Source organism: Molossus molossus, unplaced genomic scaffold (genome assembly GCF_014108415.1).
Source record: "Molossus molossus isolate mMolMol1 unplaced genomic scaffold, mMolMol1.p scaffold_m16_p_2, whole genome shotgun sequence".
In the NCBI taxonomy this organism is placed as follows: domain Eukaryota; kingdom Metazoa; phylum Chordata; class Mammalia; order Chiroptera; family Molossidae; genus Molossus; species Molossus molossus.
In genome coordinates, this window is record NW_023425355.1 from 139615779 (window position 1) to 139633208 (window position 17430).

The 17430-nt window shown below is 37.5% G+C and overlaps 1 protein-coding gene across 7 annotated transcripts in view; it reads left to right on the plus strand.

Moving 5' to 3' along the window:
- The window catches only part of FANCB (FA complementation group B), an 82923-nt gene that overhangs the window by 22980 nt on the left and 42513 nt on the right, over window positions 1-17430 (plus strand). For 3 of the 7 annotated variants that reach the window (XM_036270779.1, XM_036270777.1, XM_036270778.1), the window contains 4 exons: window positions 1602-1768; window positions 2414-2853; window positions 2973-3210; window positions 4252-4570. In XM_036270779.1, the coding sequence (XP_036126672.1) occupies window positions 1602-1768; window positions 2414-2853; window positions 2973-3210; window positions 4252-4570 (1164 nt within the window). Of the gene's footprint in view, window positions 1-1601; window positions 1769-2413; window positions 2854-2972; window positions 3211-4251; window positions 4571-6369; window positions 6433-12631; window positions 12792-17430 lie in introns of those variants that run through there. The other 4 variants (XM_036270783.1, XM_036270782.1, XM_036270780.1 and 1 more) reach the window with 4 other exon arrangements.

Consider the following 17430-nt stretch of genomic DNA (forward strand, 5'->3'; position numbering starts at 1 on the left):
CAATGTAGAAAATTAGCAAAAACTGCTGTGACTTCATAGAAATAGTATTTATGCACATTACTCCATGCAGAGAAAGACAGGATAGCACAGTTACAAATAAATCAAGAAATCTGGGCAGTGAGGAACTTGACAGTGCATTTTATTCCCTCCGGTCACTTTAGTGCTTTTGGTCTGAACCTCTTCAAAGTTGACAATTCTTATAATGGCCTGTGCCTTGTGTCTGTGTTTCAGTGCTAGCAATATGAGGGTTTGGGTCCAAAATATGATTCTGTGAGTATAAGACACATAGCAAAAACCTATCATGTTACATTTCTATATCACTCTTCTAATTTCTTGAGAAACTTCACGAAAGTCATTGTTAAAAGTCTCCCCATTTTCCTTCCTTAACTCACCCCAACAATTTTGCCAGTACTAGAAAAGGGGAAGAAACGTTTACGAGTTAATGCATTGAAACCACTGTTTGTGCTTTTGCCCTTTACATGGTTAATTTGAATAGCAGTCCTGGTAGGTAGTAAACATTTCTGCATCTTTTGGATGAATTGTCTGCCTCCATCTCACTGCTACTGGCAGTTAGATTCCTAGGAACATGTGTAGTTCATGCTAGTGGAAGTGCCCATATTGTTTTTCAGTATTTGCCTCATAGAGGGGTAATATAGATTAATAGTTAAGATAGAGCATGGTCTCTGGAACCACTTTGCTTTGGTTCAAATCCCAGCTGTGCCCCTTGCTGACTGTGTGACCTGGGGCAAGGTACTTGACCTCCCCGAACCTCATTTTCTTAAAATATGGGAAATGTAGATAATAATACTATGGGCCTAGGGTACTAGGGTTATTATGAAGGTTAAATAAATTAATACAGAAATAGCATTAGAACAGTGCCTGGCCTACAGTAAGTATTCAGTAAGTGTTGTATATTATGATTATCATTACTACTCCTAGTCTTCCTCTTCCTCCTACTATTTCTATTGTTATTAAAATCCATATGTGGCCTTGACCATTTTGGCTCTGCGGTTGGAGCATCAGCCCACAGACCAATGAGTTGCAGGTTCAATTCTGGTCAAGGACACGTACCTCGGTTGCAATTTTTCCCCGGCCCTGGTTGGGGTCATGCGGGAGGCAACCTCTCGATGTGTCCCTCTCACATCGGTGTTTCTCTCTCTCTCTCCCTCCCACTCTATCTGAACAAAAGATGGAAAAATGTCCTCGAGTGAAGATTAAATAAATAAACAATCCATATGTGTGTGGAAATGAGTGAGTATGGCTTGGACTTGAAAAATAAAATTTTAGCAATAATCAATCAGCAGTCCAAAAATAGTTTACTCAGTTTTATTCATACAAAAGTTTATAGTTATAGATTTAATGTAAATCACTGATAAAATAAAGATTGGATTGTTTTCAGCATGCCTGGGTTACATATTGTCAGATTATTTTTAAAATGGGCTCCAGGTTTACATCCGTGCTGTGTTGGATACCCTGTCTTGTGTCCAATCAGACCACGCTTCTTGATATGAGTAAATAGTTAATTATATATAATTTATTTTAAAATATGTAAGCCTTAAGGCTGGCCAAAAGTTACTTACTTTAACATGTTTTTCTATAAGGACTGTCTTGTTACTCTTTGTGGTGAAGAAGAAAATCCTGCTCATACTTGTGATGAAAATGTATCAGGCAATTCTCAAGATTCAGAACAGCTAGTAGAGAAGATATGGTATCGTCTAATAGATGATAGCTTGGTTGTTGGAGTGAAAACCACATCTTCTTTGAAGCTGTAAGTAAATTCTAACATGATACCATTATCTTGATGCTCTAGAATAACACTACCCAACAGAAATATAATGTAAGCCACATATGTAATTTTCAATGTTCTAGTAGCCGTATTAAAAATGTTTAAGTGTAAACAGGTGAAATTGATTTTAATAATATTATATCCCAAAAATCACCATTGCTGAAGGATAAACACTATTCTGTATTAAAAATCAGATTTAATTTAAGTAACTTAGAGTATAAAATGCAGTTTTTATTTTAGAAGTATTTGCATTCCAAACTGAAGACTTTAAAAATGAGTAATGTTTTCTTGTTTAAAGAAAAGAGCAGGGGGAGGGGGGACTACTTCAAAAATAAAAATCAGGCATTAATTTACCATTTCTTTCCCTTACCAAAAAATTACTTTCCTAAAGTTCAGCATATTTACAATGTTTTTGCTTTCTTATTTTAAGAGAAGTGTTATTACAGGATTTTAAAAAAATGTATTTAGCTTTTACGCTTAATTTTCTGATACATTTTACATTTGCAATGATGTTTCCTAGGAAAGGAGACAGTAAAATTTTTTGTTGTTATTTGTATGGCATTTACTCCTCTATTCGATTTTGAAGAATAAATGTTTAGACTAAACCAAACTCTGGATGTTTTACAGGTCTCTGAATCAGGTGACTCTATCGTTGTTAATGGATGAACCCCATAGCTCCAGCTTTCGGCTTATTAAGTGTCAAAATAGGGTGATCAAGTTGAGTAGGGACTCTTTTCCAGCACTATGCTCAGTGCCATATGAAATAGGATCAGAGGCAAAAAGGATCAAGTTGACTGTTGATAGTGAGAAGGAGGAAGAAGAAGAGAAGAGCTTTGTTTGTGGACAACCATCTGAGAAAGAGGGTGTACAGATAATTACTGCTGTAACATCTCTTTCACCACTTTTAGCATTCAGTCAGTTTTGTTGCATTGTGCTACTACAAATTAGGGAGAAAGAAAATGGTAACTGTTCTAAACATCATTTTTTTCCATGTGGCAGACTTTCTTTAAGTCTAGAAGATTTTTCAAGTGGGAAATACCTAACGACGTTTCCAAAGAAACCTATAGGTAATTTTTCTTGGTACTTTTACATCATATACCTAATTGAATCAGAAAATTCTAAGAACTCTTTATTTGATAATGGAGTTTAATGACAGAACTTGAAACATATTTTTTTGTTTTTGTAGAACACATGGAAGATCTCTTTGCACTTCTTGCAGCATTGCACAAAACTTGTTTCCAAATCACATCACCCAGATATGCCCTGACTTCAATGAAGACATGGCTCTTAGAACACATGAAATGTGAAGTAGTCAAAGAATTTCCAGAAATTTGCTTTTGTAAAGGGCCAGAAAGTTTGTATGGGACATTCTTCCACTGGAAACAAAGGACACCATTTGAAGGGATTTTGATAGTCTATTCCAGGTAATACACATCAAATTGGAATTGGTCCACCAAAGTTACTGTGGTGAATGTGTGGTCCAACAGCAATCCCTAAGGTGGAGTTCTGTGACATTGTGGGACATGCCCAGGCCTTGCCCAGTATAACATGAATGGATAGGTGGCCTCATTTAAAAACTGAGCTGTTTTGCCCTGGCTGCTTTGGTTCAACAGTTGGAGCATCTGCCCATGGACCAATGAGTCGAAGGTTCGATTCCGGTCAAGGGCATGTACCTCAGTTGCGGTTCGTTCTGGCCCTGATTGGGGTCGTGCGGGAGACCACCAAGCTATGTGTCTCTCTCACATCTATGTTTCTCCCTCTCTCTCCCTCTCTCCCTTTCTCTCCCTCCCTCCCTCCTATTCTATCTGAACAAAAATGGAAAAACATCCTCGGGTGCATATTAAAACAAAATAAAAAAAACTGAGCTGTTTTAGTTTTATGTTTGTTTTTGGCTTTTTAAAAATTTTTGGTTGAATAAGGCCTAATAATTATTTTAAGATTTTTCTCTTAGTTCTCCCACACAGTGAAAATTTTAAAATACAATATTGATCTTATTACTCAGAGAAAAAAATTAATTAGGAAACAGCCTCATGAGTATTAGCTGACTTGGTGGAGGATGTGTATTTTTTAATATGTTTTTATTGGTTTGTTTAGAGAGAGAGGAAGGGAGAGAGATATAGAAACATCGATGTGAGAGAGAAACATTGATTGGCTGTCTCCTGCATGACCCCTCTTGTGGATGGAGCCCACAATCCGGGCATGTGCCCTGACTAGGAATCTAACAGGGACCTCTCAGTCCATGGGATGACAATCCACTGAGCCACACTGGCTGGGCGAGGATATGTATTTTTTGTTGCTACAGTCTGAATATTATCAATGATCACATGCATGCATTATTGGTTCTATTCATTGCTAGAGTATTTATACATGAATATTAATTGATTACTGTAATATGTTGTACACAACCACTTTGTGCTATCCTGAGTTTTGTAATACTGTGTTTGTTTGTTTGTTTTTTATTCCAGGAATCGAACAGTTTTGTTCCAGTGCCTTCATAACCTCACCAGAGTTCTCCCTATAAACTGTTTCTTCAAAAATCTAAAATCAGGAAGTGAGGATTTCCTAAGTGATCATTTGGCATTGAATTTGGAGAAGGAATTGGTTATCATTGGTTCTCTTTCTTCTGCCTTAGTTAAGGTTGAAAACAACTTGGTTCAGAGGTGTGAAGCAAGCAAAGAAAAGAGTAGTGGTGTTCTGCCTGCTTTATCAGACAGAAAAGAAAACATCCATTCCATCAGAGAAGAACTTCAGAGAGAAAAGCAAACATTGGGGACGGACCTAAAAGTGAGTGGTGCCCTTTACAGAGAAATGACTTTGAAATTAGCTGAGGTTCAGATGAAATCAGACCTTGCTGCACAGAAAGTGAGTGGTCAATAATTATAATCTCAATTTGATTATATTTTAAAATATACTTCCCTGTCAGAATGTTTTGGTTCCACTTGATTTTATTCTACATTATATGCCTTCTTTGTAAAATAAAAAAAGGAGGATTTTTGTAGGATATTAGGTTTTAATGATGCACAAAATAGGATGCCTCAGAGTAGCAGTTCTCAATTGGAGACATTTTGCTTCCCTCCGACCTTACCACCACCCTCCCTTGTTTGGAGACATATTTTGATTGTCAGAAGGAGTGGGAAGTGGGAAAGGTGAGGCAGGGCTGCTGTTCACATCTGGTGGGTAGAGGCTAGGGATGCTGCTAAATATCCTAGTCAGCCCAGTTAACGCCCCTAGAATGATCTAGCCCCAAATGCTGAGGTTGAGAAATTCTGCCTCAGAGTTACCACTTGAGTGAAAGCAGAAGTGATCTAACAGTATTTTGGTCTAAGTCTTTTTGTTTTTTAAGTAAACAATATTTTTATTGTATTCTGCTTCATAAAATCTAGCATACATAAATTAACTTCAAACAAATTACCAAGTTGTGTCCAGATTCACAACTTTATGTAAAGCCCAAACTCCTGTGGAAATTTAAATGGTGGACTGTCTGGATTAGACCATTACATTGAAAGTGTTTGGAACCCCTGTTAATTTAAATTTCAATAGAAAGTTTCTCTGAAATTGTTTAAGTCTAGACACTAAAGGAATGTGAAGATTTGAGGGCATTTCACTGAAAAGCACCTCTCTTTCAAAAGGTTAAGCATACTTCACAGGCCACTATTTTTTTTAAAATTAAAAATGCCTTTAAGCCATCTGAAATTCTAACTCTAGGCAAAGCTAAAATATAATATTCTAACTAAAATAATTTGAAGAATATGGTGTTCCTCACAGACTGAAAAATTGAAAAATAAGTGAAAATTCACTTCAGTCAGGAAGTGATTTTTAACGTATTCAGTGAGACAGTTCAAAGGGGTAAAAATTCAACCTATTTCTTTAAAAAAAAAAAAAAAAAAAAAGAATTCTGGAGTAATAAGAGAATGTCAGGAGAAAAAAAATGACTCAAAAGGATATGGGCCAAAAAGAATGTTTCTGATCCTTTTTGCTCTAAAATCCTTAAGTGAGATGGAGGAAATAAAGATGATTATAGAAAGTGGCATTTCATGCTTGCAGCTATGAAGTGCTAATTCCCCCCATGCCTTAGAAGTGCTTATACCTAATGATCTGATGATGCAAATGGGTTTTAGAGAATATAGGTTATTTTCTTGTCTCAGCTGTTATGATTGTCTGTATAATGTGCTAGCTCTTTTTTTAGTAATCCATTGCAAATTGAGACAGCTCTCTTTCTATGAAATGTCAATGGAAAATATTTCAGACCTTCTGGAGGTGGAAATGGAGTAATTTCAGGATTAATTGTGGAAATGTGGGAGCAGTATGTGTCAATAGATATATTAAAACCGTCCATGATATGTTCTGAAAGAACAACCAAGTATAAAATATGGGAACCAAATTGAAAGATGGAGGCTGTCAAAAAACTAAGTAGAATTTAATTGTAGTAATTTATTCATAGGAAACTTAGAATAATAAAAGTAGCATTTGCTTAGTTTTTATTTATAAAAGCAACCTCAAGTTATTAATGTAGATATACAAAATAACCTCTTTACAAGTGAGCTTGTTACTTCGATATATGTTTCTACTTATTACACACTCAGAAAGCCAAAGTTTGAGGAAATGATGGCCTTGCTGCTCTCTCATGACCCAGTCGTCCTTTTGCTCTGTAAGTGTGTTCCTCTGACTGCTGCCCTCATTGTGAATCTGAGGCTCCCCTCAAAAACACGGTCCTCCCAAGTCCACACTGCTAAAGTGAAAACCAGTTTTGTTTTGGAACAGAGCACTCCACAGTTTACAGACACAAAACTGTCTTTGGCCTCCTGATCCCTTAACTAAGGAATGTGTGCAAGCCAGCTTAGGTGTGATATTATTTAGTTTGGTGTCCAGGTTGGGAGAAGGGGGAAGAAATGTAACATTTATTGACTGCCAGCTATATGTGAAACAGTAATCTTGAAACACACACATATACATACATGATCATATCCATATCCGTATATACATACGGTTTAATCCTTCACAGCAACCCATTAAGAGTAACTATTAGCCCTGGCCAATGTGGCTCAGTGGTTAGAGTATCAGTCTGCACACCAAAGTGTTGCAGGTTCAATTCCTGGTCAAGGGTACGTACCTGGGTTGCAGGTTTGATCCCATCCCTTGTCAGGGGGAATGTGGGAGGGGCATGCAGGAGGCAACCAATAGATATGTCTCTCTCACATCAATGTTTTCCTCTCCCTCTCCCCCTCCCTTCCACTCTCTCAAAAAAAGAGTAATTAGTAATATTATTTCCAGTATTAAAAAGAATGTTCAACCAAATTAAGCTGGTGCATGCAAGCAACTTGAACCTGTGCTTTTTACAAATTTTTCAAAATCAGCAGACCCTTTAAGAATTTTAATAATGTGCAAGTGAATCTTTTATCGTCTTGATAAAGCTTTGTTCTCCTTCTTTCTTTTTTTAAGCCTCACATAACTATATGGTTTTATTGATGTGAGAGAGAAACATCGATCTGTTGCCTCCCACATGCACCCCAACCATTAATGGAACCTGCAACTTAGGTATGTTCCCTAACCAGGAATTGAACCTGCAACCTTTTGGTGTACAGGATTATGCTCCAATCAACTGAGCCACTGGCCAGGGCCCTCCTTTCTTCCTTTTTTTTTTTTTTGCCTACAAGTTAGACAGGATCAGATATTGACAGGTATCCTTTTTTCTTCCTTGTACTCAAACTTGTAAAAACATCCATTTCCATTCTCATGGAATGAGTGAAAGCTCTTTTTTAGATAACCCCATCTGGAGAAATTTAGGGTTTTACTGCTAAAGACAGTATGGAGCAATGGAATGCATGGTGACCCATAAACAGTGTACTTAATTGAATCCTTCAAAGATTTGTTCTGTTTTCCGTTTTAGAGTTTCCTTGATCTGTTACTTGAATTGTTTACTGCCTTAACCAAACAGCCCTATCCTATTGTGTTGAGTATCTTCACGGTGTAATGGTCTGGCCACTTTCTAGAAGCTTATTTCGATAATCCTGTTGGCTTTTTATTCAGTAGGGTAGCAGACACTATTTAGTGAGTGTTCATAAGGCCAGAAAATCAGACACCTTCTGTGCCTGAATTGTTCAGTTTTTTCCTGTGCTACATTGGACAAAGTACCTAGGTGCATAATTGTAGGTCAACATAATGGTCCTGAGTCCAGCTAGGAAATTTCTTTAGCATCTTTAACTTCATCTTTAATTATCCATTTCCTCACAGCAGCAGTCACTTACCCTAAAAGTATAAGTAGTGTTACGGGTCAGTAAAGAATACCATTAGCAATCAACCAGAGCATTTAGCACTACATACCGAGTCAGTGCAGAATGGGAGAGAAGTGTGATGCATTCTATTGATGTCCTGCTGCACATGGATTTCCTTCTTATCTTGTACCAGAACTCTCATTTTATTCAAGAAACTTTCTTTCCCACAGTTCATGTGATTGAGGAAGTGTACTCCATTCCCACTTCCAGAAGTTAGTCTTGACTCATCTACACCAGTTGGTGTAAGACATTTCCTGGGCAACTTACTTTTTGGGATGGGCATGACTTAAGTTGGACCTAATCGGACTGAGGGAAGGACTTGGTTCTTTGGTGAGGAAGAGGTTCTCTTCCTGTTCATCTAGAACAGGGGTAGGGAATGTCTAGTCTGCAGGCCATATAAGGCCCATGAAATCAATCCCAATTAATATCACATGCCTCACCAAATTAGCCTGACCAAATATAGAAGGCTAATTTTTAAGTTAATTTTGTAATGACTGCAAATGATGTTATAAATATCCAAATGGCCCTTGACAGAAAAAGGGTTCCCCACTCCTGATCTAGAAGTTGGTGGCCCTAATTTAAAAACCTGAGAGTTACCTTATAACTTCAGGAAACTAGGCTTTTGAATGACTCTGACGTGGTCAACTGCATAATTGTTTTATCGTGCCACTGATCAAACCTAAATCTCACCCTTTCCCAGTACTGCCTATTACTTCAGGAAAAAATAACCTGTAACAGAAATCAAGGTTTGTATTATTTGCAGGTAAAACAACTTCTCACTGCTAGAAATGGCAAAAAGAATCCCAGAGAATGAAGCTGACTGTTGGACACGTGGAGCCACAGGACAGGAATAGTTTAGTACAGAGGCAGGATGCTTGTACCTGCTAAAAGAAGAGTAGGAAAGAGCCACCACTCTCTGTCCCCCTACACACCTTTCATTGGCTCGCTAGGCTTTTTTCCTGGGTGTGTGTGTGTTTGTTTGTTTGTTTTTAGTTTACAGCTCAAATCAGTTCATATTTTAAAGTATTTTATATCTGAGATCAGCTTTTTCAATTTTTTATTTTATTTTTTTAATCTTCTTTGTCGCTTGGCTTTGCTCTGGTATTACACCAGAATACTTGTTTAATTATACCTTCTTCATTGGGTTAGAGGTATATGTCAGATTATTTAACCTATTTCTCCATATTTCCTGTATTAGAATATAAAATTATGAATGTCAGGATCATATCTTTTGTGTTTCTTAGATATGAGAAGAATTCAGACTTGTAATTCTCTTCTAACAACTGTTCGCAGATCCTCAGCTATATCCTGTACAGTAGGAATAGTAATCTTATTAATTTTGATTGTTCTAGCACTCTTTGTGCTAGAAAAAAAGCTGATTAATATGGGACTGTTTTGGAAATATAGTATTCAGAGCTTGTAGCTTTCTTAAAGGTAACAAATATGTGTACTAGGGTAGCAAAAGATAACCCTTTCTAACCTCATTTAAAAAACAAGATTATGGGCCCTGGCTGGTTTGTCTCAGCGGTTAGAGCATCTACCCTCGGACCAATGAGTCTTGGGTTTGATTCCGGTCAAGGGCGTGTACCTCGGTTGCGATTAGTCCTTGGCCCTGGTTAGGTCATGCAGAAGGCAACCAGTTGATGTGTCCTTCTCACATCGATGTTTCTCTCTCTCCCCCTCCCACTCTATCTGAACAAAAATGGAAAAATATCCTCGGGTGAGGATTTAAATAAATAAATAAAAAAGACAAGATTATGGGAAATTTTAGTGTACTTTTTGTAAGCCTGATGAAATGTTTTAAGGTTTAGAATGAGTAAGTAATTTGGTTATGTCAAGTATGATAATAAAAATAATCTTAAAAGTTATCTAAACAGGAAATGAATATGCCCTAACATTTGAAAGATCCTGGTAAATGTAGTATAAACTTTGGGAGTGGGGGCAGGGGGTAGCATCTGAAGGGAGCCAGGACCAAATGTAGTCTTTATAGTCTGCAAAATCTTCAGAGAAAGTGAACATGGAGTACATGTGTTGGACCCAAGAAGAGGAGGTGGGGCTTGGTGTGCAGACTGGTCTGGTGTTTTCTGAAGTTAGTGCCAACTGGAAGGGGAAAGAATTAGCCTGGAAGTATAAATAGGGAAAATGATTATCCTCAAAATTTAGGGAAAGAATTGAAAGAAATTGTAACCCGCACTTGCATACCACTTTTTTTTTTTTTTTTTTATGATGTGGCATGCTGAAAAATAGCACTAGTTCACATTTATTGATAATTGTGTGCCAGACATGGATTTAAATGCTTAGACTAGATAACCCTTACAACCATATAAAACTGTGCTTTCCAGGACAGTAGCCACTAGCCACTGGCTATTTAAACTTATATTTAAATGAATTCAAATTAAATTAAAATTTCATTTTCTTAGTTACACTAGCTACATTTCAGACACTCAGTAGCTACGTGTGGCTAGTGGCTACCATTTGGATAGTACAGAATGGAACATTTCCATAGTCATAGAAAGTCATATTAGATAATGCTGCTATAAGATGTGTACTATTAACAGTCTCTTGTTTATAGATCAAGAAACTGAGACCCACACAGTTTATTTATTTTTAATATTTTTTCTTTACTGATTTTAGAGAGGAAGGGAGAGGGAGAGAGAGAGAGAAACATCGATGAGAAAGAACAATTGGCCGACTCTTGTGTGCCCCCCACCGGGGATGGGCCCAGAACCTGGGCATGTATCCTGACCGGGAATCAAACTGGTGACCTCCTGGTGCATGGTTCAACACTCAACCGCTGAGCCACACCGGCTGGACAAGACCCAAATAACATACCCAAAGTCACATAGCTAATAAGGAGCAGAGCCGAGATTTGGGTCCAGCATAGCTCCAGACCCTTTGCTCTTTCACCACTATACTATTCGACTTATGAAGTCAGTTTGTAATAAAACAATGTCCTCTGACAGTTTTATATTAACAAAATGCAAAAAAAAAAAAAAAAAAATCACAAGAAATGTACATTTCAATACAAATATAAATTTGTTAATGTAATTGAAATATTGGGGGAAATGTGGGCCAGGCTATATTCAATCCTATAATGAGCAAGTTCTTAGAGTTGATTGATGACCTCAGCTGAGTTTTATCTCTTAACTGCTTCCCTCCAACTATATCTAAATGCCCGAGTCTCTTCCTTATTTCCTTTAGTTGTCTTTATTAGAACTATCACTCTCCAGAATTATTGCATTTACCATTGCTCATTCTTATTTTTGGGTTTCTGAAATGTAGTGTCTGTTCTTAAGTAACTCTTAAGCAACTTCTCTTTGAGGCATCTCTAGGAGGTCTGGAGATTCTCTGAAGCATTTGTCATTGCCTGGGAATAATTGTGGTAGAGCTTGGAATTCTAGGAAAAGTTGTGAGGTGCCTAGTCTAGAAACCTTACATATTAGTCCATGAGTACTATATCACTTGAGGAAAAAAGGGAGTGGAATTATTTTTGCACCTTTTGGGTGCTCTAATCCTTCCAAGTGATGTGCTTATAGACAAACATTCCATCTCTTTAAAGATGTCAGTGGTGTATGAAGTGAAGGGAATATAGAGTTCTTTCATTTGGTCATGCGTTTATTGAAAACATTGTTATGCCCAGGAGTATAAGTAGGTGATAGAGATATAAAGATATATATGATTCTTTTTTTTTATTTTATTTTATTTTATTTTTATTTTTTATTTTTATTTTTATTGATTAATTTTTGTTACAAATGATTCTCCTTCCCCCCCCCCCACTGATTCCCCCCTCCCCCTTCCCTCCCTGCCCCTTCCCCAGATTGTTGTCCATGTCCACTATTCATGCATACGTGCATGATATATATGATTCTTGGCTTTCAAAGAGCTTATAGACTTAATGGGAGAGAGAGTGGCACAGACTTGTGTGCTACACAGAGATCATTTATAAAAGTATTTCTAGGGTCCCATGGGAATACCCACATAAGACATGATATCCAGTAGGGATGCCATCTGCAAGCAGGAGTTCTTAATTTTGATCTTTGGGGATCTAATAAAGGCTAAGGATATTCATGTTGTTGGTGGTTGTGGTTTAGGTGGTATAATATAATGGCATTTTGCCTGGTGATTCAAGGATCATTTGCCAGACCTATTGCTGCCCCATGAAGAAAGGCCCAGGGAGAAGTATATACACAAAGAAAGAAGTTCAAACCAGAGCACTTGGGGCAGTAAAAAGCATTCTAAAATATTTAAATCATGTGATTTTCAAATATGTATTGATTGAAAGTTTTGTTTTATTATATTGGTGAACCCATAAAGTAATTATATTTAAAAACCCTTAGGAAATAAAATTTGTTTAAAAATCAAAATAACATATCTATGTACATTAAAGCAAATAGTTTATTTAAATTGATTGTCTGAATTATTCTGCCCATTTTATTGTGGTAAACATAACATTGAATTCAGTAATGTTAAATGTATTTACATGTTGTTCAATATTATCTCTAGAACTTTCTCATCTTGCAAAACTGAAACTGTGTACCTATTAAACATTAATTTTCCCTTCACTTTCTTCCAGACTTTGCTCTATCCTAATAATTCTCAGCCATGATTGTACCTAAAAACCACCTGAGGACATCTTAAGGTGATTTACTGATCCTAAGCCTCACTGCAAAGATTCTGATCCAATTGGTCTAGGTTCTGCCTTGGGCCTTGGCATCCGTTTAAAAGGTCCCCAGGTAATTCTGATGTGCAGCCAGGCTTGAGAGCTACCTCTCTACAATAAGTAGCAAATCTGATAAACTTAACAGATTTTTTTTTGTCAATGGTATCTTTCTTTTAATAATTTAATATGCCATTATTTCTCAAATTTTAATGTACCTACAAATCACCTGGGGATCTTTTTCAACTTTACATTCTGATTCAGCAGGTCCAGGGTGGGGCCTGAGACTGTATGTCTAACAAGCTCACAGGTAATGTTGATGCTGTTTTTGAATACCCTGTGTTGATTGGCTTAGGCCTGGGTTATGAGAGGGAGGCTTTTCACCATTTACTATTTACCACTACCTAAACGTCTTTTATTGTTTTTTTTTTTTTGAATCCTCACCTGGGGATATGTTGTTATTGATTTTAGAGAGGGGTGGGGGAGAAAGAGAAATATTGACGTAATAGAGAAACATTGATCAGTTGCCTCTTGTACGAGTCCCGACCAAGGCTTGAACCTGAAACCTAGGTATGTGCCCTGACCAGGGATCCAATCTGCAACCCTTTGCTGTATGGGATGACACTTCAACCAATTGGGCTCCCAGCCAGGGTTACTTAAATGTTTTGGCATAGGCATCTGTTATGGGTTAGATTGTGTCTCCCCCAAAATATATGTTGAGGTCCTAAACCTGTATCTCAGCATGTGACTTTGTTTGGAAATAGACTCTTTTAAAATGGGATTAGTTAAGTTGAGATAAGGTCATATTGCAGTAATATGGGCCCCTAATCCAGTATGACCTGTTTCCTTGTAAGAAGATGTGAAGGCAGAGACAGAGAATGCAACGTGACAATATGGGCAGGGATTGGAGTTACTTGGCTGCAAGCCAAAGAATGCCAAAGATTGCCAGCAAACCAACAATAGCTAGGAAGAGGCAAGGAGAGATTGTGCTACAGATTTCAGAGGTAGCATGGCCCTGGCTATGTCTGGATTTCAGACTTTTAAACTCTGGAACTGTGAAACAATACATTTCTGTTTTTAAGCCATACAATCTGTGGCATTTTGTTTCGGCAACCCCAGGAAACTAATACAACAACACTCATCCATGACGTTAGTTATAAATTTTTTTTTTAAATCAAGGGTATTTTGGAGGAAGGGGGATAGGTCATTTTAAGGTAATGAAAAATAAAACAGCGTGATGTTTGCACAGGATTGTAAAGCAGATGGTTGTTAGTAGTTTATCAAGTTTTCTTCCATTTTGATGGCTACCTCCCTATTCATGCTACCATTATTTCTTACCTGGATTATTTCAGCAGGTTCCTAACTTGTCTCCATACTTTGTTTTTTTGTTTGTTTGTTTTATCCTTACCCGAGGACATTTTTCCATTTTTTGTTCAGGTAGAGTGGGAGGGAGAGAGAGGAACAGAGAGAGAGAGAGAGAAACATCAACGTGAAAGGGACACATTGAGTAGCTGCCACCTGCACGATCAACCAGGGCCAGGAACAAACTGCAACCAAGGTACGTGCCCTTAGCGGGAACTGAACCTGGGTCTCTCTGGACTGCAGGCCAATGCTCTAACCACTGAGCAAAACCAGCCAGGGCTGTCTCCATACTCTCTACTCTTGCTTTCCTCTAGTCCTGTTCTCAAAACTGTAGCCACAGTTGTCAAATTTGATGTACTGAAAAGCCATTCATCATCTTTTCATTGTCTCAGTGTTCATTCATTGGCTTCCTATTATTTTTAGAATAAAGAGCAAAGTTCGTATGTGGCATGTAAGGTATGTTGTCATCTAGCCTCCTGTTGAGCCTAGCTAGGATTCTACTCCAGTCCCTGTGGGCACTAATCACTAATATCCCATCAGTTCTTCAAGCACAGCATTTTAGTTCCTACCTCAAACTCTGCACATGCTGTTCCCATTACCCAGACTGATCTCTCTCCAATCCCACTCTCTTCACCTACTTTCATGCCCATGTATCCTTCATATCTCAGTTCTTAATTCACTTCCTCATGGAAACCTCTGACCCTCCAAGACCAGGTCAAGTTCCCCCGGTATACACTTTTGTATTATACCATACTTCTTTCCAGTAACTATAATTAGAATTTAATAGCTAACTAATTATATGCAGGTACTATAGTTAAGTATGATTTGAACTCAGGTCTGTTGACTCCAAAAATGTATAACTCTTAACTTCCTTATGGTCAGGGCCCATTATCGGTCTTGATTACCTTTTTATACCATCGAGCATAGTACTTCGCACATAACTGCAGCTTAACTAATATTAGTGTAATTAAAAAAAAGACAAATAAATGAAATGTAGTTTTAAGAAATTTAAATGAAGAGCTAGCTTCGCTGTGTATGTGCGGGCAGGGGTGGGGGGCAGAATTTCCATATTGTGTGGCACATTAAGGAGCTTATACTTAATTCTTCAATCAGTGGTTCCCAGACTTGGATCATGTGGGCAAGTGTTATTTTTTAAATTGGGGAAGCCAGCATAGATTTAATAGCTTTTTGTTTTTTCATGTAAGAATGTTTAAAAGTGGCACTATCCTTCTATAAAATAATACATTGATACTAAATATGTACTCATAGAATACAGATAATTTAAACTGAATAAATTTGATTTTGTAAAACCATCACCATTTGGCATTATTTTTCTCAGTCTCATTGTGCAGTACACCAATTTGGAAACTTGTGGACAAGCACTGGTCGGTGGATCAATGTTTTTGAATCACAGATGGGAAGTTTTGAAGGAATTTATGTTGGCAAGTAGCATAGACTGATTTTTATTTTATGTAGATGACCTTGTTAGCTGTTTGGAGGCTGAATTATACGGGGCAAAGAGCAGATTCAGGAATAACAAAGAGGAGATTTCTAGAGAAGTCTAGGTGAGAAGTGATGAACTATTGATTAAAATTGGCAAGAGTAGCCCGGCTGGTGTGGCTCAGTGGATTGAACATCGTCCCATGGACTGAGAGGTTGTCGTTCGCTTCCTGGTCAGGGCACATGCCCAGGTTGCAGGCTCAATCCCCAGTAGGGGGCATACAGGAGGCAGCTGATTGATGTTTCTCTCTCACATTGATGTTTCTATTTATCCCTTCTTCTCTAAAAAAGTCAATAAGGCCCTGGCCAGTTTGGCCCAGCGGTTAGAGCGTCGGCCTGCGGTCCGGAGAGACCCGGGTTCGGTTCCCGCTAAGGGCACGTACTTCGGTTGCAGTTTGTCCCCAGCCCTGGTTGGTCGTGCAGGTGGCAGCCACTTGATGTGTCCCTTCACGTCGATGTTTCTCTCTCTCTCTCCCTTCCTCTCTCTCCCTCCCACTCTATCTGTACAAAAAATGGAAAAATATCCTTGGGTGAGGATAAAAAATAAATAAATAAATAAAAAAGTCAATAAGAACATTTAAAAAATAAAATAAAATTTTCGAGTAAACATGAAGAAATGTATTGCAGAGATATTTAGGATATATGGTCAACAGAACTTAATTTATAATTTATTAGTGATTCTTAAAAGGTGAGGGATCAGAATCACTGCAAATGAATGTGTGTGTGTACACACAGACATACACATTTATGCCTAGATTAGCCCTAGACCTGAACCCAAATGGTCAAGGATAGAACCTGGTTATATGAATTTTTTAAAGCTATGGATGTGATTTTGATGCTTACCATAAAAACCGTGGATCGCCCTGACTGATGTGGCTCTGTTGGTTGAGCATTGTCCCGTGCACCGAAAGGCTGCTGGTTTGATTCTCAGTCAGGGCATGTGCCTAGGTTGCAGGCTCAATCCCTGGTCAGGGCACATGCCCGGGTTGTGGGGTGTGCAGGAGGCAGCCATTCAATGTTTCTCACATTGATGCTTCTCTCTCCCTTTTCCTTCCCCTCTCTCTAAATATAAATTTTAAATATATTTTTAAAAAACATTGATAGGAGAGGGAGTAGTCATGGAGAACTCTCAGGTTTTATTTTGGGTTATTGATATAGGGAATTTAGGGAGAACAGTAGTTTGAACTCCTTTAACGAATCTATCTTATTTTTATTAAAAATGGGTTTAACTTAATGAAAGTAATCCTATTTTTCTACTCAAATAGTATTTCTTATATCTCCCTATGGCTGCTCTGGTACTTTTAAGGTACAGAAGAGCAGTCAAGCCACATTTTCGAGTATTTTAAAGTTCAGTCTAATTTATTGTCTTCAAAATGAGACTATAAAAGAAAGAAAATATATCATAATCACAGTAACAACAAAAGTATTCATAATAAATGTGGAAGATCTGAATGAAGAAAACATTTAAATACTACTAAATACCCAAAAGACTGAAAAATGATAATACATATCCTTAGATAGGAAGACTCAATGTCATTAAGATGTCAGTTCTGTCTGTTATAGATTTATCCCAATCCCAATAAAAATACCAATAGATTTTCTTTGGAATAAGTCAAGCTGATTCTAAAATTCTCGTGGAAAATTTTGTTAGAAAAGCCATGAAAACTCTGAAAATGAAAAGCACAGTGGGGAATGGATATTCACCTACTAGATATTAAGATATATAGTGTAATAGCAATAAGTAAAAGTGTGTTTCTAGTGCAAAAATAGAAGAACACCACACTAGAATAGAAAGTTCAGAAATAGTACCAAAAACATGAGAATTTAGTATATTTTAATAAGATTCCACTTCA